The 24,734-nt window shown below is 36.2% G+C and overlaps 2 protein-coding genes across 2 annotated transcripts; one reads left to right on the forward strand and one right to left on the reverse strand.

Annotated features, from left to right (window-relative positions):
* Positions 1-13,325: 13,325 nt before the first annotated feature.
* Positions 13,326-14,216, forward strand: LOC131415980 (olfactory receptor 6C2-like). The gene has a single exon (XM_058558043.1). The coding sequence runs from the start codon at positions 13,326-13,328 to the stop codon at positions 14,214-14,216; it is 891 nt and encodes a 296-aa protein (XP_058414026.1).
* Positions 14,217-20,768: 6,552 nt separating this feature from the next.
* On the reverse strand, positions 20,769-21,707 carry LOC131415960 (olfactory receptor 6C6-like). The gene has a single exon (XM_058558027.1). It carries the CDS (start codon positions 21,705-21,707, stop codon positions 20,769-20,771), a length of 939 nt encoding a protein of 312 aa, XP_058414010.1.
* Positions 21,708-24,734: the final 3,027 nt, after the last annotated feature.

Genomic DNA, 24,734 nt, shown 5'->3' on the forward strand with positions numbered 1-24,734 from the left:
CTTTTTTCATTCTTTTTTCTCTGTTCCCGTCTATTTGAGTCATTTCCATTTTTTTTTTTATCTGAGTCACTTATTCTGCCTTCCACATGATCTGCCCTGATGCAGATGGTCTTTACTGCATTTTTCATTTCATTCATTGAATTCTTCAGCTCCTAAATTTCAGTTTGGTTCTTTTTTATGATTTCTATCTCTTTGATAAATTTCTCATTTTGTTTATGTGCTCTTTTCCTGATTTAATTGAATTGCCCATGTTTAGCTCATTGAGTTTCCTTAAAACAGATATTTTTAATCTTTTCCTGCTAGATCACGAGATTTCATGCCTTTGAGCTCAGTTATTGAGCTATTATTTTTATGTTTTTGTGTTGACATGTTTTCTTGATTCTTCACGTTCTTTGCAGTTTTGCATCAATGTTTTTACATTTGAAGTAGTAAACACTCCTCAAATTTTTACTAGTTGCCTTCAGGTGGGGTATATTTTTCATTGATCCTGTTATATTTGGAGTTGTCTCTGACCTAGTATTTATACACCTACATCATATTTCTTGCTCCCTACTGTGGCAAAATTCTTAAGCTTTTATGTCTTCTGTGGATCTTACAACTCACCCGGCAGGCTACTGGAAATCTGTCTCTTTTGTCTCTAGAAGATTGTGCTATAGCTCAAGTTTGTGTTTTCTCCTTTGCCCACAGATCCTAATCTGTTTTTCAGATGGCACTATGTTTACTGGACTGGCTCTTCTGCTGCTCTCAGAAGCATGCACAAAGAGCTGGCTGCAGGGTGTTGGGATGTTTAGGCTTAGTACTTGGGGTGTTGGAAGTGTCTATGGGGCCAGTGGGGAGATCCTTGGGTGAGGTTCTCTCAGAGGCTTGTGGGTGGACCACCTGCTGAAATCCTTCATGCTGTCAGCAGCAACCCCGTCCTTTTAATACCCTTTAATATTCTTATCTTCCTCTTTCCTGGTCTCCTCCCAGTCTCGGAGGTCTCACCTCAGTTCTCTGGGTGGGTTTCCCCAGCAGCATCCCACACAGCTGGGTAGTCAGGAACTCACTCACCGGTTTCCCTTCCCCTCATGGGAGGAGTCACTCCTTGATAATTCAGCCTTGAGCTGTGTTGACTTAGGAGAAGGGCGGGACAGGCAAAGCTCCTTTTCTCCTCTCCTGTGCATCCTAACTCGTATTTTTTGCATGTGCCAATAGTGCTGGAATCTCCCCATAGGAGAGGTGGAACTTGACATATTCCCTCCAGTCTGAGGGGGTTTACTGGCGTCAGCACTCTCCAGATTTTCGCTGGCGACGCTGGGAGGGGTTGGGGCGGTTTTGCTGCCTCCTCTGTTTCTGCGGCTCATATTGCAGTGTGTCTGCCTATTACTGGATAAAAAAATGGGTGAGTGACTTCTTCCGGATCCCTTGGCTTATGTTGCTGGATCCCATCACTCCCACAGAGGCACTTTTGTTCATGGATGCACAAAAAAGCAGGGAGTTCTTATACCACCACGACACTTACACCACTCCACGTGCCTTCAGTTATAAGATGAATAAGCTTGTGCATCTAATGTACAGCACTGTGACTATAGTTAATAATGCTGTTTTGTGTATTTGAAATTGGCTAAGAAAGTAGATCTTAAGCATTCTACCCACATACAGATAAAAAATGGCAACTATGTGAGGCGATGGATGGGTTCATTAACCTTATTGTCATAATGATTTCTCGTATAGGTATGTCAGATCATCATGGTGTATACTTTAAATATAAACAATTTTGTCAACTATACCTCGATAAAACTGAAAAAAGAAAAGGATTACAAGGAAATACTATGAACAACTCTACATATACAAATTTGATAACTTAAATGGTATGGACCAATTCTTCAAAAAACACAAAATACCACAGCTCACCAAAAATGAGATACATAATTTGAACAGCCTTATAAGTATTCAACATAGCATAGATGACAATTCTCCCCAAACTGACATACAAGTTTAATACAATTTCTATCAACTTCCCAGTAATATTTTTTACTTATATGAACAAAATTATTCTAAAATTTGTATACAGAAATAAAATATCAATAATAATATGAAATACCTCTCTAATTAATTAATAAATAAATAATAGTTAATATAATAATTCATTAATAATATTAATAAAATAATTCCACAGGCAGACATATATGCAATGAATTATCAGGAAGCATAAATACCAAATTATTATTTAATTATTAATTCAGAAATTAGGCTCACATTTGGGCATTGGTCATAAGTGGAAAACATTCTATATGGTAATTGGCTTTTGCAAAAATAATTTTTATTCAAGTTTTAATAAATTTTAAAATTTAAATCTTTTAATGATTAAAATTATTGAAAATAATTGGAATGTAAAGTACTGGATATAGTTATTGAATAATACAGTCAAGTACAATTAAGTAAAAAAAAATCAAAGATTAAAATTTGGAACAAGTGACTTTTCTGAATGCAAGGAAAGAGAGAGAATGGAGAGATGAGAAATAAAATTTTAGACATTAAAGATGGATCCATTAATTCTAATATCCAAATAGTGTGCTATACAGAGGAAGAAGAACAGTTAGGAAGACAAATTTCTGAACCGTACTGAGCAGTACCCTGAAAATAGTTGAGATTTTAAATTTTATGTTATATGTATTTTATTAAAATTATAGGAATAAAATAAGAAAATGTAAACAAAAATAAAAATATATTAAGATAACCACAAATGATACAAAGACATATATAAAATCCCTTGAAAATTCAAACAAATGAGCAATTTTGAAGGAAAACTATCATAGTCAATATTGAAATATTTAACTTTATTAGTAAAATAATCTGAAAATAAAATAGCATAACTCATTTTAAAAGTATAAAATATGGAGAGTAGATATAAAAAGTATTCAAGACCTATTCAGAGAAATATAAATTTTTTTCTGGAATGTAACATGAGATTCTACATCGAAAAAATAGCATAAACATGATTAAAGACCAACAAAAAAGTGGGGAAAATATTTTGCAACACGCATGACGATCAGGTTTTAATATATACAGAAGTGATGATGATAATGCCGACTTCTAGGAAATACTGTGAGTAGACAAAGATATTTGCACAAAAATGTATTTTGAGTCACAGCTGATAGTTGATTTATTTATTTTTTTTGAGGAAGATCAGCCCTGAGCTAACTCCATGCTAATCCTCCTCTTTTTGCTAAGGAAGACCGGCTCTGAGCTAACATCTATTGCCAATCCTCCTCCTTTTTTTTTTTCCCCAAAGCCCAAGTAGACAGTTGTATGTCACAGTTGCACATCCTTCTAGTGGGATTCGGCCTCAGCATGGCCAGAGAAGCAGTGCGTCAGTGCGCGCTCGGGATCCGCACCCGGGCTGCCAGTAGCAGAGCATGCGCACTTAACCGCTAAGCCACGGGGCCAGCCCTGATAGTTGATTTAAAAAGAAATAATGTAAGTTTAAAGTAAAAGTTGTAGAGTCATATAATCAGTTTGAAGTGGTCATTTTCTTATAGTAGTGAAAAATTTTTTAAAAATCACGATGTTTCAACAGTTAGCATTGATTTCAAATTATGATGGAATGATTCAAAAAAAATATTTCCTCAAATGATGCACATTCATAATTATTGATATAAAAAGAAGTTTAAGTTTTTAATCATTGGGGTAATTTGAAAAACAGCATGAAATGATGTCTTTGTATTTGTGAATATACCAATTAATATGAATTTATTTACATAGGAAATTTCTGGAAGAGTATATGTGAAATATTAAGAGTGGGTTATAAAATTAAGTTTAATTTTTCTATTTTTATCTTATTTTTATTTTTATTTATAATAAATAGCAAATACTTAGGGTAAAAATATGAACAGGAGGAGAAAAGAGACAATTGTATTCTGTTAGCTGTCAGCAGCTATAGATGTTACTAAACAAAACGAAGAAAAAGAAGGCTTAGTTGTTATCATTGGCTTTTATTTTGTGTAAAAGGGCTGTGTTGAATGTCATTGTGGAATCTTCTGTTCTCTGAGGACACGTTCCCACTGCTGTGTTTCAGACCTTTGCCAAAAGATTTATTAATGATTTTGGACCTAATTCCCCTAGAATTTGTGTTTATTCACTTTGTTTCGTGATTGGTGCATAAAACAAACATAAAACAAAACAGTCCTGTTATTGTCAGAAATTCTCATTTTGTCTAGGGAGGTCCAAATATCATGTCTAACCCAACTAGAGAGAGCTCCTGATGGTCCCCCAGACCTCGAGGAGCAATTACCTTTCAAAATCACAAACATGTTGGTAGGAAATTCTTGACCATGCATTAGAAATAAAATGATCAGATACATCAGTGCCATCCGAGAGCTGCCTATGAGGTGAGCATGGGTCCATGGGTAAGAATGACTTGAAGTCTACATTCAAGCCTATGCAGACAGAATCCTCTTGATCCTTCTGTCCCTCAGAATGCTCAGGGAATAACAACCAACTGAAACCACTATGTCTGTAGTCTTTGAGAGACGTAGAACATTATTTTCTCTTAGAAACAGTTTTATATGTTTCATCAAAACTAAAGAGATGTGAATAGTTAATTGAATTGTAGTTAAAAGAAACAAGAGTTTATAATTTTCAATTGATTGAAGACTTTGATAGTGCTGGGTTTGTGCATGAATAAATATCACATCACCTAAAAATAAGTGAAATGAATATTTCTAGAAACAGCCTTGAATTGAAGATTATCTGCTGATATAATTAAAATGCCTGCAAGCTTTAAAATGTTCAGTTCTCTAAGAAGCAAAGAGGTAAACAGAAATCAGTCAAATAATAGTGTCAATTTATTTTTCAAGATATTTAGGAGTAAGGACATGACCTAGGCCAGGCAGAAGATGGCGGCATAAGCAGACTCTGAACTCACCTCCTCCCGCGGACACAGCCAATTTACAGCTACTTGTGGAAAAATTACCCCTGAGACAGAACTGAAAACTGGATAAGAGGAACTCCTGCAACAAAGGACAGTCCTATTTGAGGTGGAAGAGGCAGAAACTCCCTTCTGGAGAAAAAAACGCCGCCTTCACCAGCCACAGCGCCTCACGGCTGCGGGAGCAGCCCACAGGTACGCAGCCCTCCCTGGAGGAGCTGGGCCCTGAGACGGGGAGCGCCCCCACTGGGGGCATTTTGTGGACCCAGCACAATCCAGACAGGCATAATATCTGACTTTGCCTGCTACTGAAACACTGGGGAGTACCCCGAGAAAAGCTGGGTTACAAAGAAATCAAAACCGGCTCTTAAAGGGCCCATGCACAAATTCACCCATCTCAGAAAGCAACCTAAAATCACCAGAAAGAAAGGTACATAGTGCAATGGTGCAAAGAGACTCACTTGATAGGCCCTGAGTGCATCTCGGTGAGAGGTGAGACATCTCCAAGGACTGGGACATTGGCGGCAGCCATTGTTGTGGCCCAGTGTGGGCGTGCTGACACAGACGCCATTGGAGTTCTCCCTGGGGCCTGCTAGCCCAGGTCTGCCCCACCCACAAGAGCACGGATTTACTCTAGCTCAGCCAGGGCAGGCAGCCCACCCTAGAGACTGGCCCCAACCAACAACAAGCCCTCAGAAAACTTGTGAGCCTGCATAGGTTGGTGAATGGATTCTCTGCAGCCTGGCAACTGAGCCCACTTCAGAGGGGCAGGGTGTGCACAAGGAGCTGGTGGAGAGTGTGGGGCAGTGGTGGAGTGTGTGGGGCTCCTGCTGTGGAGAGACTGGGTCCACTTCGGGAGGTTGGGGCGTGCACGTGGGCCAGGACTGTGTTGACTGTGTGTGTGGACCTGTGGGTGGCAGGGCTTGTGAGCTGCAGAAGACTTGTGCTTCTCAAAGACCCACATAGGGGCTTTGCCCCACCTTCCAAAGCCTGAAACATTTGGGTGCTCCCGTGCCTGATGCCAGCCCCACCCAGCTGCAATCCTCAGAGAGCTGACAAGAGACCTAAGGCTGGAGGCTTATAGCAATTATAAGGCCCTGAGCCTAACAACCTGCCACGCTGGGGGCCTACTCACTTAAAAGAAATACTGCAACAAAAATGTAGTATTAGAACTTGCAGCCAACTGTGTTGGGGCTCACCACACCTAATAAAGAGACTGAAGGGCCCACAACAACTACAAGCAGCTGAGCATTACAACAGCTGGCCAGAAGCATAACTCGGCCTCCCTGGGCACCTACAGGGAGAGCAGACAGGCCACAACAGAAGGACACATGGAGCCCACATAGGGGTCACCCCTGGAACATTGAGAACTGAGGTAAGCACACTACAGGTCTCCTAAGGCATCACTTATATAAGGTAACCTATCCAAGAGCAAGAGATGTAGCTGACCTACCTAATAGGTAGACAGAAGCACAGAGAAAGAGGCAAAAGAATACATTCCAAATAAGGGAACAGGGAAAAACCCCAGAAAAGGAACTAAGTGAAACAGAAGTGAGCAACCTACCTGACAGAGAGTTCAAACAAAGAGTGTTAAGGATGCTCACTGATCTGGGGAGAAGAATAGATGAACTCAGTGAGAATGTCAACAAAGAAATGGAAGATATAAAAAAGAACCCATCAGAAATGAAGAATACTATACTGGAAATGAAAATTCACTAGAGGGACTCAAAAGCAGAGTAGAGCATACAGAAGAATGGATCTGCGAGCTGGACGAAAGACTAGAAGAAATTACCCAAGCTGAACAGGTAAAAGAGAAAAGAATTAAAAAGAGTGAGGACAGTCTAAGGGACCTCTGGGACAACATCAAGCACACTAACATCCGTGTTATAGGTGTCCTGGAAGGAGAAGAGTGAGACAAAGGGGCAGAGAATCTATTTCAAGAAATAATAGATGAAAGCTTCCCTAACCTAAGGAAGGAAACAGACATCCAGGTACAGGAAGCACAGAGAGCTCCAAACAAGATAAACCCAAAGAGGCCCACACCAAGACACATCATAATCAAAATGTCCAGAATTAAAGATAAAGAGAGAATCCTAAAAGCCGCAAGAGAAAGACAAGTTACATACAAAGGAAACCCCATAAGGCTATCAGCTGACTTCTCAGCAGAAACCTTACAGGCTAGAAGAGAGTGGCATGATATATTTAAAGTGCTGAAAGGAAAATACTTACAGCCAAGAATACTCTACCCAGCAAGGTTTTCATTCAAAATGGAAGGAGAGATCAAAAATTTCCCAGACAAGCAATAATTAAAGGAGTATGTCACCAAGAAACCAGTGCTACAAGAAATGTTAAAGAGCCTGATTTAAGGGGAAAAGAGAAGACCAAAAATGGGAAAAATTATCTATTTCCATGATAAGAGGGTAATGGATACAAATGTACAAAAATGAGGTTAGATATGATATCAAAAACATAAAATGAGGGACGAGGGGAGTTAAAGAGTAGAGCTTTCAGACAGAGGTCAAACTAAAGAGACCATCAATTCTGTATAGAAGGAGAAAGGAACAGAGAAGGACTACTAAAACACCGAGCAAAAAAAAAAGTTAAAAAATCGCAGTAAGTACATACTTATCAATAGCTACTTTAAACATCAATGGACTAAATGCTCCAGTTTAAAGGCATAGGGTGGCTGATTGGATAAAACAACAAGACCCATATATATGCTGCATACAAGAGACACACTTCAGACCTAAAGACACTCACAAACTGAAAGTGAAGGGATGGGAAAAGATTCTCCACGCAAATCACAATGAAAAGAAAGCTGAGGTAGCAGTACTCATATCAGACAAAATAGACTTTCAAACAAAAACTGTAAAAAGAGACAAAGAATGGCATTACATAATGATCAAGGGAACAATCCAACAGGAGGATATAACACTTGTAAATATCTATGCACCCAATGTAGGTGCCCACTGTCACCACTCCAATTTAACATAGTACTGGAAGTCCTAGCCAGAGCAATCAGGCAAGAGAAAGAAATAAAAGGTATCCAAATTGGAAAGGAAGAAGTGAAACTCTCACTATTTGCAGATGACATGATTTTATATATAGAAAACCCTAAAGAATCCACCAGAAAACTTTTAGCAGTAATAAACGAATACAGTAATGTTGTAGGATACAAAATCAACACACAAAAATCAGTTGCATTTCTATACACTAACAACGAAGTAGCAGAAAGAGAAATTAAGAATACAATCCCATTAACACTTGCAACAAAAAGAATAAAATACCTAGGAATAAACTTAACCAAAGAGGTGAAAGATCCATACACCGAAAACTATAAAACATTGCTGAAAGAAATTGAAGAAGACACAAAGAAATGGAAAGATATTCTGTGCTCTTGGATTGGAAGAATTAACATAGTTAAGATGTCCATACTTCCTATATAATCTATAGATTCAATGCAATCCCTATCAAAGTTCCAACAACATTTTTCACAGAAATAGAACAAAGACTCCTAAAATTTACATGGAAAAAAAAAAGACCCCGAATAGCTAAAGGAATCCTGAGAAAAAAGAACAAAGCTGGAGGTATCACACTCCCTGATTTCAAAATATACTACAAAGCTATAGTAACCAAAACAGCATGGTACTGGCACAAAAACAGACACACAGATCAATGGAATAGAATCGAAAGCCCAGAAATAAACCCACACATCTATGGACAGCTAATCTTTTTTTTTTTTTTTTTTTGTGAGGAGATCAGCCCTGAGCTAACATCCGCCAATCCTCCTCTTTTTTTGCTGAGGAAGACGGCCCTGGGCTAACATCGGTGCCCATCTTCCTCCACTTTATATGGAACGCCGCCACAGCATGGCTTACCAAGCAGTACTTCGGTGCGCACCCGGGATCCGAACCAGCGAACCCCGGGCTGCCGCAGCGGAGCGCGCGCACTTAACCGCTTGCGCCACCGGGCCGGCCCCTGGAGAGCTAATCTTTGATGAAGGAGTCAAGAACATACAATGGAGAAAAGAATGTCTCTTCAACAAATGGTGTTGGGAAAACTGGATAGCCACATACAAAAAATGAAAGTAGACCCTTACCTTACACCATGCACAAAAATTAGCTCCAAATGGATTAAAGACTTGAATGTAAAACCTGAAACTATGAAACTTCTAGAAGAAAACACAGGCAGTACGCTCTTCAACATCGGTCTTAGCAACATATTTTCAAACACCACATCTGACCGGGCAAGAGAAACAATAGAAAAAATAAACAAATGGGACTACATCCAACTAAAAAGCTTCTGCACAGAAAAGGAAACCATCAACAAAACGAAAAGACAACCTAACAATTGGGAGAAGATATTTGCAGACCATACGTCTGATAAGGGGTTAATCTCCAAAATATATAAAGAATTCATGCATCTTAACAACAAAAAAACTACCAACCCAATTTAAAAATGGGCAAAAGACCTGAACAGACATTTCTCCAAAGAAGATATACAGATGGCCAACAGACACATGAAAAGATGTTCAAGATCATTAACTATCAGGGAAATGCAAATCAAAACTACAATGAGATATCACCTCACGCCCGTCAGAATGGCTATAATTAACGAGACAGGAAACAACATGTGTTGGAGAGGATGTAGAGAGAAGGGAACTCTCAAACACTGCTGGTGGGTGTGCAAACTGGTGCAGCCACTATGGAAAACAGTATGGAGATTTCTCAAAAAATCAAGGATAGAACTACCATATGATCCAGCCATCCCACTGCTGGGTATTTATCCAAAGAACTTGAAAACACCAATGCGTAAAGATACATGCACCCCTGTGTTCATTGCAGCGTTATTCACAATAGCCAAGACTTGGAAGCAACCTAAGTGCTCATCAAGGGACGAATGGATGAAGAAGCTGTGGTATATACACAATGGAATACTACTCAGCCATAAGAAACGATGAAGTCCAGCCATTTGTGACAACATGGATGGACATTGAGGGTATTATGCAAAGTGAAATATGTCAGAGGGAGAAAGTCAAATACCGTATGATTTCCTTCATTAAGTAGTAGATATTAACAACAAAAACAAACACATAGAGACAGAGATTGGATTGGTGTTTACCAGAGGGGAAGGGGGGAGGGAGGAGGGCGATAGGAATAATTTGGCACATGGTTGTGGTGTTGGGTTGTAATTAGTATTTGGGGGTGAACATGATGTAATCTATGCATAAATAGAAGTACAATGATGTACACCTGAAATTTATACAATGTTATAAACCAATGTTACTGCAATAAACAAAAAATTAAAAAAAATAAAAAAGGACATGACCTAAAGTTTCCAGAGTTGTGGAAGGCACCAATTAGATGTCTCAAGATTGAAGAAAAGAAAGGTAGGTCGGCTGTATACGTAATTCTTTTCTATATCTTGAGTTTATTATTCTGTTTATTTTTGTTGCTTAAGCTGTTGTTAATATTCATTTGATTTATTGTTACTTGTGTGATGCTGATATTCTTGGGAGTGCCCTAAGCTCATCTTAAAACATTAAACGAGGGTCAGTCTGCCATCTCTCTAATGGAGCTTTTAAACTCTGGGAGATTTACTATGGGATGGGCCCATGCTAAGTTGAGAGTATCACCCACTTCTGCAGGAAAGGCACATTTTAAAGCAATCCAGTGCAACCTTCACATAGCCTGTTAATTGGAATTTTTAGAAGAAACTATGTGTTTGGTTTTGCTGTTGTTGTTTATTGATGGTCTTGACCAAGCAGTGGAGAATAAAACCATTTCCGCAAATGCTAGTGTAGTTAGTTGGTGTTGGCTGAGGAACAACCACAGAGTAGCTGTTGGTCAGAATCCAGAATGTAAGAGTCCTGAATCTCTGGTGTTCATATGTCTCTGACAGGCGTACTGAGGGAGCACGAGGAGAAACTATGAAAGGGAAGCTACTTCTCTGCCAAGCACAGTGAGAAGTCAGGTGACACTTTTTGCCTTCATGCTGGTATTTCTTATGTGCTGAGTATGTGGTCAGGTTATGGTGTGATTTCAGAGCCACTCAGAACATTTCCTCCACCAAATACAAAAGCCAGCAGGAATATCCTCAATTAGAGTCAGGGATAGAGCAAAAGGAAGAGGTGTCAGAGTTGTTTGAAAATTGAGCTCACAAAATAAGCAATATAACTTGATCTAGATATGTGGGTAGATATTATCTTGAATTAACTCTGTATCTCAGACTCTTTCAGCTCTGTCGTTATTACATTAAACAATATTAAAATTCTGTTTCCAACAAAATTTTTACATCCTTTATTAAGCATAGTTTGTCAAAACACATAGAAAGGTCTTGGCATGGTTTGGGAGCCTCAGAAAGACTCCTCTGAAGAGTATAACAGACCTGTGTATGTCAGAATCAGGAAATGGATGGAGTTAGGAGGAGGGAAAAACAAGACAATGCATGAAAACACTTTCCAGATAGGTAGTCCCTGTGGGCTTACTACCTCAATACCTGTTTCTCATTAGGATGTGTTTTTAGAGCCACTCTCCACAACTCCAGCACCAGCAAACTAACAAACAAACTTCCTGATGTTGTAGTCAGGAAAACAGCAAATTTAAGTGAAAGTACCTGCAATCTCAATAGAATTTCAAGATAGGGCTAAACCAGGAAACAATATAGCTTGATCTCAAACGTTAATATAGGGCAATAAATGTTGGCATGTGGTTTTAGTATGGCAAACAAGGAGTAAGACAAGGGTTAACAGAGACGCAGACGATGAGGCATTCCATTTTGAATATGTGAGCTTAGAAAGAGTGTGACATTGCCAGGTGCCGATTTCTAACACTCAAAGTGATCACATCAAAAATTCATGTTTTGAAATGATCAAATTTTAATGCTAAATTCAGGTCATGGGATTGAAACAATCCCCAAGGAAAACAGAGAAGCAGAGAAGAGGAGTTAGGAATGAAGTGTGAGGAATATCAATGTTAAAAAGATGAGTAGGGAAAGAGATGTTTATAAAGGAGAAAACAGAGGGGCAAAACCAACACCAGAAGGGTGGATATTATGCAGACAATCTTTCTAGAACGTCCTAAGAAGAAAGAGTGATTGACAGTGCCAAAGGCAACAAGAATTGCAAATAAAATGGCTACACTACCATAAACTCAAAGAAATAACAGGTAAACTTGCCAAGAGTAGTTTCAGTGGAGTAGTGTGTTCTGAAGCCACATCAGGAGCAGTTGATGAGTAGGTTGGAAGTCAGGAATTGGAGAAAATTATTAGAAGTTAAAGACAGAAGTCACAGTGCAGGACATACTTAATGCTTATAGAGCAGATTATAACATCAATGACTTGATAACAAGGAGTCTAGGTGTTTCAGGGAGACAAATATCAGACTGAATTAAAAAATATTAAGGATAATATCCTTCAGTTCTGTACAGAACATTTTCTCCCTTATTAGTGAATTTGGTGTATACCAAAATGTTCTCTGTGTCCTGCACCAAAGTGGACAATCAGTGAAAATCAGATAAAGGCATGAACAATTTAAGAAAGTCATGGGGAAGATCTAGGAAAGGATTGCTTATACAGGGATGTCCTTTGTAGATTAATTATAACCTTGGTCGTGGCAGCGGAACAGAGTCTTCAACTGCTGTGGCAGATGGATATAGAAACATCTTGTTTCATAACCACCCTTCATATGTTTTCAATTTACCCAGGGAAAAAAGCTTCAAACAGATAATGAAACAGAGTAACATTTCACTTAGTGACAAGGGAAAAATTCTTAGATAAACAGGACACCCTAAAGTTTATGATTTCCTTGCTCCCAGGGGTACAATCATGCTATGACTAAATCTATCCCGAAGTGTATATTAAAAGGCTAGCATACATTTTAAAATATCAGGGAAAACTTATGTTTTATTTGGGCTATATTTTTTAGAGAATGCCTAAAAAATTTAATGCTTTTTCAAATACAGATCATGACCATTTGGTAGACTAGAAAATCAATTTGGTGATATTTGCATATATTTTTAATGAGATAAATTAGAGTAGAAAACATCAGAGAGCAGGCATTTAAGAGTTAGTATCTCATTGAAATTTTTGTTTCACATCTATTTGAATAAGTTTTGTGTCGGGGGGGGGTGTGAGGGGTGTCCTAATGTGTACACTGGATTGCAATATAAAACGTATTTCTTACCATATGTTGTTGCTAAAAATGTTTGAAAGCCAGATTTCAAACCTATCAAATGATATGTCAATAGTGCTGTAAGTATGAGCTATTTGGAAATATTCATTTCAAGTAAACAAAATACATATAAAATACACTGCTTGGCTTTTCTAAAAATCCATTGTAAAACATTTTTTCCACCCTCTTCCGGGATCTTATCTCACTCAGGTTTATCGCAAATTGGACAGAAGTTAGGACCCAGGAATGAGAAATCATACCTCACTAACACGTTTCATCCTCTTGGGATTGACAGATGACCCTCAACTGCAGATTCTGATTTTTATATTTCTACTTATCACCTACATGTTGAGTGTAACTGGGAACCTGACCATCATCATCCTCACATTAGTAGATTCTCACCTTAAAACCGCCATGTACTTTTTTCTCCAAAATTTTTCCTTCTTAGAAATCTCATTCACTTTTGCCTCCGTTCCTAGATTCTTGTACAGCATATCAGCAGGTGACAGGACTATTACCTATAATGCTTGTGCATGCCAACTGTTTTTTACAGATCTCTTTGGAGTAACAGAATTTTTTCTCCTGGCCACCATGTCCTTTGATCGATATGTAGCCATCTGCAAACCCCTGCATTACATGACCATCATGAATGACAGGGTCTGCCAAAGGCTTCTCTTCTGCTGTTGGATGACCACTTTGTTGATCTTATTCCCACCTCTTACTTTGGGACTAGATCTGGAATTCTGTGACTCTAACACCATTGACCACTTTTTCTGTGATGCTAATCCTATCCTGAAGATCTCATGCTCAGATACATGGTTCATTGAGCAGACGGTTATTGTTGGCTCTGTGTTGGTCTTTGTCATGACTCTCCTGTGTGTGGTTTTCTCCTACATGTATATCATCAGAACAATTCTAAGATTCCCCTCTGCTCAGCAAAGGACAAAAGCCTTTTCCACCTGTTCTTCCCACATGATTGTGGTTTCTATCACCTATGCCAGCTGCATCTCTGTCTATATCAATCCTTCAGCAAAAGATGAAATGGCCATTAATAAGAGAGTATCAATACTCACTCCTTCCATTTCCCCCATGTTAAACCCATTAATATATACCCTGAGGAACAAACAAGTGAAATAAGCCTTTAATGTCTTAGTCAAAAGATTTATGCTGCTCTCAAAGAGCTAGGAGAATGTTGAAGTCAGGATTCCTGAGCATATTTTCTTGTTTCTATCCTATTTTGTCTCTTCCTCATCTAGATTTGTAGTAACCATGATAAGTCACCCCTTATGACTCTTATGAACCAACCTCTTTGAGAATGATAACCTTTACGAGGGAAAAATGAGAATAATTTTTTCAGGAAATCTAAGCATGACATTTATCTCAATCTTTCCTTACCAATGCTGCAAGGATTGAGAGATTTAACATAAAATATTGGTGCAACAGTGTACATCCTTTCTCCAAAAAAAAAAAAATCCTACTCAAATAAGAAGAGAAATAACATTTAAAACAATCAATACTTTTTCTGAGTGTAACAAGGAAAAAAATTTCAAAATACCAAAATATATTTTAAGATAAAGAGTAAGTAAAAAGATTTAGGATTACAAAAGAGCATTTACTAACGAAGACTCTTTAAAATCAAAAGATTCACATATTTTATTGAATGGATCCAATATAAAAATTATTTAAAAATTGCCAAAAGGGACATGACTAAGTTAAAAATGAAGAGAAAAATGCACTTGTAATTTCTGTTGAAGAATTAAAGCCTGCATTGAAATTATATAAAACAGATTGATACTGATGTGCCAACTGAAATGTTCAATCTTGAATGTAGAGTATTTAAACTAAACAAACAGAAGGCAGCAAGGCCAAGGAAACGAATATGGGAAGAAGAGTGAAAAATAAATAACCAGCAAGCTGAATATACAGAAGATGCAGAGAAGAGAAATAGAATATAATATGAATACTAATATGAAGAAATTATTTGCTTTTTTAAAATGAAAACCATAGTCATTTTAAGAATCCAAATATGCACCTAATGATATCTTACAAAGGAAGATCAGCATTACTTACTTCTCAAATTCTTCAACAACTTCCACTTCCATGGTCCAATATTAAAACTTTTTTGATCTTTCTTCTCTTCCTTCAGGCCACTGCTCACATCACAGCGCCTGTAGACAGGAATTTCTCCCTCATTTTTCAACTACCCAACACCCAGGGTCCTCCACTTTAAATGACTTTCCCACAAGGAATCTTTTGCTGACCTCTTCTTACTCCACCACCAACAGCACTGCCCAGCCTGGGTCAGTCCTCCTCATCCACACTGTGTCATCACTTACCTGCTGATCCCATTACTCTTATCTGCTGCAATTTCTTGTTCACTCGGCCTTATTCTACTCTGGATGGTAGATGCCTTGGGGAATGTCTGTCTTGTATGCCAAATTCTAAATGTTTTATGTCTGACACCTAGACAAATATTAGTTACATAATAGATAATCTTCCAACATGGTGATGTGATACTTAGGACAAAGCAAAATGAAAACTTTTATATGAAGATAAAAATACAAAAGTAACATGATATTAATCTGTGAACAAAAGGTAAAAGAAAGGCATGGCTAATAGTAACTGTCCTGTCAAAATATTTATTCTTAAATTTCTGAATGAAATAGTCAGAATGAAAGCCAAAATTTATTGAAAATTTATAATACTAATAAACCGGAAAATAACTCTACAAGTTGTATTTATAGTCATAATTTACCCTAGAGAAATGTGGAGAAATCAAATATTAGAAAAGCGATCTATTGCTAGTAAGTGGTAGAACTAGGATTCAAAGCTAGTTTTCTGATTTTGAAAGGAATGATCTGTTCAAGCAAATGTATCTGCTTCTCCAGAGGCATCAAAATGATTTCAAAGAACATCCCAAGAAATACCTACCAGTGCTAAAATTGTGCAAGGTTTATATCAAAACAATGTGCAAAGATCAGAGTAAAATGTAATGCATTTTTGCACATATATATATTCATAATAAATGATATTATTTATTATAATTGGAATGTATACTATAAAAATATGAGATTAAATTTTTAAATATCAGATTACCAATATATTAAAAAAACAAGCAAGTAGAAATGGAAAAAGAAGTAAAAGCAAGGGAGGAGGAAAAAGGAAAAAATGGCCTTGTCATCTGGCTCTTCAACATCTTTGAGACAAGCCTGCCTCCAGGCATTTTTCTTGGTGTAAATCATCTGTTCCATGACAGAGCCTCCTAATGTGAGCCCATTAAGTCCAAATCTTAGGGTGCTTGAGAGAGAGGTTCTCCAAGTTCAGTCCCCATCTAGGAGCAAAAATGTTCCCCTTCCAAATTTCAACCAGGGAAAAGCATTTGAGAAGGTATCTTCTCCTGTGGCTATGGTTTAACTTCAGATTTCTAAAATATTTATCTTCTTTGATTCTACCATAACCTATGCTACTCATCCATCAGCTTAATCTAGGAGATACATATACACGTATACACATCCGTACTTTGGTTAAGATTTAATCTTTGCTTTTTTCTTTATGTGGGAGCTCCTTAGCCTACCTACACCATTAAGATGAAGGGTGTAGAGTTCAACTTCTGAATATCAAGTCCTCAGTGATATCAATTTAGATTTCTGCTGTCACACCACTGATTTCTGACTTCTTTAACCAAAGGTGGGAAATCGTTTTCTACACAAGCCTTGTTTATCCCTTAGGCTCACAGCTTGGTCACCTATGTAAATTGTATCCATGATATTAGTTTTCTAAACCATAACACGACTGCTAGTTGGTATTATTTAATCACACATTTCCTCAATACGAGTTCCAAACAAATTGAGAATTTGGCATAGGAGTCAGATGAGTGTGAATAGTTGCTTCATTCATGATAAATATACATTGAAGAATATGGCTAAGATGAGAGAATTTCCTTAATCTGGCCTGATTTACCTGCCAAGTTAGACATCAAACATTTCTGAAGTCTTTAGGCCAGTACACTATGCCCTAGTGAGCTAACTCAATGGTATATGGAGAGAAGAGGGCAGCAGGCTTGCCTTGCAGTGGCCAGTCATGAGCAGTGATTTTTTCCCAATTTCAACAAGCAGATAAATTTTGTAGAAAATTATTTAGTAATCTAGGTTTTTAAATGATTCACAAATGGGAGTTTTTAAACAGTCACAAAAGGAGACAAGATACAATAATTAACAGACATGTACACTCCATCTGGCTTCTATAATTATGAACATATTAAAGTTGTTTTTCTCTATCACTCCCCAATCTTTTGTTTTTTGGCTGACATTTCACCTTACAGCATTTCTCCCATAAATACATTGCATTTCACCCACAAGTTTACCAGTAGGCATATCTAATTGATAAGAAAGTTTTAGTTTACCCACCATCATGCTATTATATCACATATCAATATTATCAATAAATCATAATAGATTCCACATTCAGTGTGCATTCATATTTTCCTGGTTCACATAAACACGTTTTGTTTTTTGTTTTTAGTTTTTTCACAATTAATGTGTTTGAATCAAAATCCAAACAAAATTCACACGTCATATTTGGTTGTGATGTTACTTACAACATTTTTGAACTCCCTTACAGTCTTTTCATTGTTTTTTTCTTGCATTTAATGATTGAGAAATTAGGTCATTTGTAGTGTATAATGTCCTTGATTTTTTAACTGATTGCTTCCTTATGGGATCACTTAACTTGTCTCTCTATCACCCGATTTCCTTTTATCTGTTCATTATATTTAATGATTGATTAGATTTACATTCATATGTTAGGAGAGACAGTTGATAGGTGAGGCTGTATGCTTTCTATTGCATCCCGTCATGAGCCTTATCTTGTCTGCTTGAGCTACTTTTAGTGATGCACAGATTGATCAGTATGTTCAGGTCATGTCAGCCTGACATCTCTATTATAATAGAGATTATAAAATCGATATTTCACCAGTGGTTTTTAGCACATACTAATGCATTGTCTAGTTGCATTATTATGTTGAAGTCCAAACCATTGTTTTCTTTCCTATTTCTGTGAATTCACAACTTTTTTGATAAACTATTTGATTATCTGAAATACAGTGTATATAGGTAAACAGGATAAATATTTGGTTCCTTCCATACCTTGTCAGTGTTCTAAGGTAGTAATTTGATGTCATGGGAACTTCACTGGTGATCAATCAATTTTCTTTTATAATGCTATGCACTAATGGGTTTTTATATATTTGATGTGTTTCAGTCAGTTACAGTTGTTATTAAATTTTTATGCTCAAATTTCTCATTTTAGGACAGATAGTAGGATCCAGATTGGTTGCTACGTCCTCATATGATTTTTTACTTCTTTTCCTTCTGGCACAATAGGACGTTCCAGGCTCAGTTTGTAAGTTTGCTACCCCTAAGCTGGAAACATCTCTTTCTCCAAAAGGCCCTGGTTCCTCTCAGTGGGAAATAGTATTCAGAAACTACTCTTTGCTGCCAGAAGTGCTTACAATCTAACGTGAATAAAAAGGGCCTTAATTAGTGCCAAGGAATTTACACCATTTATTTCTACAGGTTTAGTTTCTGCCCTTAGAATGGACTCAGAAAATGGACTCTCTCGATAGTTCTACTTATAAACAAATGGCTCAATATACTAAATATACATGCAAAATTGAATAGCTGCTGTATTTTCAATAAATTTCTAGAATATGTCCATCGTTTAATAACTCATATAAGGTTTAGACTACTTTAGGTATAAGTATTCTACTTCTATGTAGTATTTATATCACAATTTATTTGCAGAATTAATCAACTGCCTGCGAATACACAGCAATATTGGAATCACTACCAGAGCACAAATACTTCTTCATCTTGCATTATAATACTACCCCCACTATCACTGTATGTAGAAATGTTCATGTGACAATCAACCCTTCAGATCTACTTGCTATAAAGTGCATATTTGTCTTAGCCTTCCTAGTTTTAAACATAGCCTTGGGTAGCTATTTTTTCATCAAATCATGTCTTAATCTCTAAGAAAAACATAAGAATTAGTATCTTCTCTATTCTCATGATGATTTTAGTAACCAATCTTTGAATAATTTTAGGAAGAAGCAAAGTATGTTAGCTTTTTCTCAGAGCAGCTGGGTATAAACACACTAAACTTTAGAGCTCTGATTTTGACAAGAATTCTACAATATGTGAAATGTGTAGATTCTCATGGAAAATATTTTGCACCTCATCTTTGTTATTGACCAAGATACAGGGTTATAGTATGGAACATTTTCAGACTCGAGTCACCATAAGTACTTTCATTTTTGCTCTATTATTAAAGTCAAATTAGTTGAACTCACATAATAGGTTTCCAAGAGACTGAACACAATCTGAGAACTATTCTTCCCTTCTCTCAGATACTCCTATAGATCAATTCAAAATTCCAAAGAGGTATATAGAAGATTATGCCATAAAAGCAAATAATAGAAATTAAAAAGCAAGGAATCATGTATTTTATATAAGCCAAAGTTCTACTGCATTTTAGAGGAAATTCAATATCCTATCTCTTGCAGAGACTCTGAATTTGACCTCTGGCATTCCTTTGATTTTTCCTTCAATAAATTGTAAACATCACTATTTATCTTAGAGAATTTGCATTTATGTATTAGCATTATCTTTCCCACATTTCTTTTGTTCAATAGCCATATTTTACATTAAAATCAGCTTGGTTAACAAACAGAAAAATATCCTACTGCTTCCACTGACTTTGGGGATTTAGCCTGTATCACTATAATTACCAGTAACATCACCAAAGGCTCAATTACCTGGAACAGAAGAGTCAAGTGCACTTTAACATTAAATGGGAAAAGATTATTACATTCAAATAAGGAATGCTTTAGATAGAGAAAATAGCTTTATTTAATCAGCAAAATTTTGTGAAAGAGAAAGAATATACCTGAGGCTTTGAAGTAAGGTAATGAAATAATTTCTTACATTATAATTGAATTCACTGGCATATGTACACATTATCTCTTTCAGAAATTCAAAACTTTAGAATTTTAATTAAAAAATTTACAATTGTGGTCAGATAGAAATTGTTTACATTTTTCTTATTCATCACATAAGCAAGGATCAAGATTTATTCTTATCTCACTGAATGAAAAAGTAATATGTAAAGTATTATGAATTTTATCTTACTTTGACTGACTTTATAATTTGTGCAGTCTGCTCACACATAAAAAATGATGCTTATGAAACAAAATATTCCCAAGAGCATAATGTTCTATGTATTATCATTGAACTATTTTATTGGCTAAATAAATGGTTTGGTGATTTCTTTCAAATAGTCATTTTTGTCTTAAAAATATGACTCCACCTACAAAAATTCCATTTATATACCAAGTTCTGGAAAGGCATCTAACATGCAAGCTCATACAGAGCCTCACTGAAAATATTTCTTTCATACAAGATGATCTGTGAAAGATATCACATTTAAAATTCTGCATTTGTGAAATCAATAAAACAACAGGTTTGTAGAATAGAATTTTGAGCCAGAAAGGATGGCAGGTAAGGAGGCCCAAAATGGGCTGAAATTACTAACATAATCTGAAAATATGTACAGAATAAGATAAAGTGAACCAAGATGAAAAGGGCAACATTTTTATGTATTTTTCTCTTCATACTTTTCAGAATTTTCTCATTTGTGTGAAGCAAATAAATGTTTCAGTACTATGTCCTGAAAGGCCTGTTTCACTTGCTGGTTCCTCAGGGTATAAATGAAAGGATTCAATAAGGGAGCAACCGAGGTATTGAGCACAGCGACTCCTTTGCGTAAAGTCCCTCTATCATTTGCTGATGGTTTTATGTACATGAAGATGCAGCTACCATAAGAGATGGAAACGACAATCATGTGGGAGGAACAGGTAGAAAAGGCTTTGGTCCTTTGCTGAGCAGAAGGAAATTTGAGAATTGTCTTGATGATGTAGCCATAAGAGAGAATCACTAACATCAGTGTGACCATTAGTGTCACCACTGCCAAGAAAAAAGACATTACCTCTAGGAAATGATTATCTGAACAAGAGATCTGCAGAATGGGAGAATAATCACAAATAAAATGATCAATGACATTGGAAGCACAGAATTCCAACTTGAAAGCCAAGACCATTGGAGGAAAGATAATCAGAAATCCAGTTACCCAAGAGCCAAGTACTAATTGATAGCAAGCTCTCTTGCTCATGATGGTCGTGTAATGCAGAGGTTTACATATAGCCACATAATGGTCATAGGACATAGCAGCTAGAAGGTAAAATTCAGTTACTCCAAATAAGATAACAAAAAATAAGTGAGTCATACAATTCATATGGGAAATAGTTCGGTCCTTTATCACAAGGCTCACCAGGAAACTTGGAATAGAAGCAGTTGTGAATGAGATTTCTAAAAATGAGAAATTCCTGAGGAAGAAGTACATTGGTGTCTTAAGGTGGGGATCCAGCAGAGTGAGAATGATGATGGTTAAGTTTCCTGTCACACTCAGCATGTAGGTAAACCACAGAAAGAGGAAAATTACAACCTGAAACTCAGGGTCATCTGTCAAGCCCAAAAGAGTGAACTCTGTCTGCATTGAATGGTTCCTCATTTCTCTCTTACGGGTTTGATCAAAGCTGGACAAGAGTTTAAAAAAAAAAAAAGAATGTCAGTATTAGCTACTAGAGTCAATAACAAAGAATAAAGGAGAGAGAGAAGCTTACGTTCATTGATCATCGACACTGCGTCAGGCATTATGCTTGGAGATTTGCCTAAGTTTTCTTATTAATATCTCCAACCACCCTCTTTGAGTAGAGTATTGCTATCCCTACTCTTTAGAGAAGACAATTGAGTCTCAGATTAAAGAGTTTTTCTAGGGTATACATATAAATCCCTCTGTCTAACAGAAAACTGGTGAGTCTTTAACAAAGACAAATGCCCAAGACACAACCCAGACAATCCATTTGAACACCTTGGGTGAGATCTAGGCATTTGTATTTCTACAAAGTGTACATGTTCATAGCCAAATGGAGAAGAACTGTGTTAGTAATTCAGTTGGCAATTGAATTCAAAGCCTGTTAAATATTACTCCTTTCCTTTTTAACTTTACCATACCAAATACCCATTACAAAGTCTCAGCCTTAAATACAAGGATAGATTTCAGAATGTTAGTGAATCACTTAAATTCTATGGAAATTGTGTCTGAGGAGGGCACACATACTTTTTTCTTTAAGAAAGAGCACATGACACAATATGTTTAAGACACACTATGATATATATCATTGTTTCATGAATGGCAACAATAAGAACATAATTCAAAACCCATCCCAATTTGGTAATAAATCAGAAAATTATAGATGGGCCCTAAAAATCATAGAATGTAGTCACAGCATCTTAGAGCTAAAAGAGATTTCATAGATCATTTTTCCAATCATGTACATAAAGCTAAAATCCTCTCTACAAAATTAAGGAAGGTATCTATCCAATTTTACTTTTAAAGATTGCAAGTATGAGAGTTGATGCACTTTAAGAATAACAAAAACTTTAAAACTAAATAAATATATGTGAAAGGGAGAAATCGTTCTACAAATTCAAAAACATAGAAACTCTTTGCAACCACTTTTTAAGTAGTGGTTTTCAACTCTCTACACACATTTTAGAAATCAGCTACACTGTTTGTAAGGCCTATATCAAGAGCTTTGTTTCTTCTTCAGAATGTTTTGTTAGCCACATTGTAGACCAGTTGAATTAGTTCCATATGGAGTTGATGAAGAGCATGATCCTTAAGAAGCAAAAAAAAAAAAAAAAAAAAAGCACAAAACACAAGTAAGTCAAAAATTGCATTTTGTCTTCCTTAGAATTATCATTACTTGTGAAACTTTGGACTGTTGGTGATGACACTCTTTCCTAATATGGTCCACTGTTCAGTTGTCTTTTAAAATCTGCCATACATTAAAATTTCTACCATTTTATGTTTTATTTCTTTTTCTCGATTCCCATTTCAAAACTTATGCCTGCCTGGAAAAACTATGTATTGCTTCCTTAATAATTTTCTCTCAGTTTGATTTTAAAAAATAAAACTTGACCTAGCCCAGAGAGTATATCAGAATATCACAGTTATTTCTGGAATCAAATGAGAAAGAACTTAGAGTAATTCATAATATCTTCCGTGCCTACAACTGCTTCATGTTTGTTGACTGATAAATGAAAATAGCGTATTCTTTCTCACATCTATTTTCTTGTAATCAGCATCTTCTTAACTCCTATTTTTCATTAAGAAATGGAAAAATATCTCTCTAGGAAGATGTAATCAGGCAAAAAATAATTGGTAACTGAAATGTGGCAAACTGATGGCTATAGAGTGAAGATTTCTTTCTTTCCAGAGATCATTTCACTAGTCTCCTTTTCTCAACTTATCCATTGCTACATTCAACTTATATAAGTAATCAAAAAAAGCCAATGGACAGATTTAAGTGTATTTTATGAATAGGTAACCTTTATACATTTTATATTTATATACAAAAAAAGATGTAAAATGATTAGCCAAAAAGAAAAAATCAAATAACTATTTATAAATATCTGCCTTTGATTTCCATAAAAATTACTTTAATTTACAATCAAAAATAAAGGTTCCACACTCTAAAGCACTTACCATAATTCCTGTATTTTCTTCCAGGATGTGAAAAGGGAGAAAAAAAGAACTAGTAATGAATTATGAAGATGTTCAAATTCTAGACAATATTATTTCAGCAAAAAATTGAAAGAAAGATGACTTTTAACTTGCAGCTCAATGCAAAAAGATGGAATGTACTCTGTGCTTCCGTAAATTTTCCACCTCCCACCTCACCCTAATATGTAAGTTTGAATTTAGACCAAAGTTCTGGACTTAGGTAGTGGAAACTACTACACTTTGTTTTTTCCCAGAAATACTACATTCTCTAGCATTTACTGTGAATAAGTCCCAGTGATATCATATCTATTGTTAATACAAGTAAAATATATTCTTATATTCTTTACAATTCAAAATGAAAATAGAAAAAATCCAGGAATATCTGAGAAAGTGTAATCAGATCCTCCAAGTAGGGAGATATTTCATTATTAATGTCACACACTAAAAATGTGAGCAGTCTTTTATCATTTAATTAGTTACATACTCAAGGGATTCCATTGAGTAGGGAAAAGGAACAAAACAACATAAAGAAAACTTTCTCCTAAGATTAATGATCAGAAGACACTAATGATATACGATAAAACCAACTTATATAACACATTGTAATAGAATGTGAAGGGTCAGTATACTTAAGGAGAACTGAGGCTATTAAAAATCTGTAAAAGTGTGAATAAGAGCAATTCTTGGGTCATGATCACATTCATTTTATTATTCAATCATTACCTTTAATATTTCAGGTTAGAATTGTAAAATTCCATTAGATTTACCACATTTAACAACATCTTTCATTCAGAAAATCCTTGCTGAGATGGGTGAAAAACTACTCATTTCATCACGCATTGTGGCATGCTCCAAGCTAATTGACTACTCAGTACATAAAGTCCAACAGAAGGATAGCAGGATCTCAAGAACCAAAAGAAACATCACTGAATAAGATGAGATATGAGGATACATGATGACATGAAAGTT

This window comes from Diceros bicornis, chromosome 17 (assembly GCF_020826845.1).
Source record: "Diceros bicornis minor isolate mBicDic1 chromosome 17, mDicBic1.mat.cur, whole genome shotgun sequence".
In the NCBI taxonomy this organism is placed as follows: Eukaryota; Metazoa; Chordata; class Mammalia; order Perissodactyla; family Rhinocerotidae; genus Diceros; species Diceros bicornis.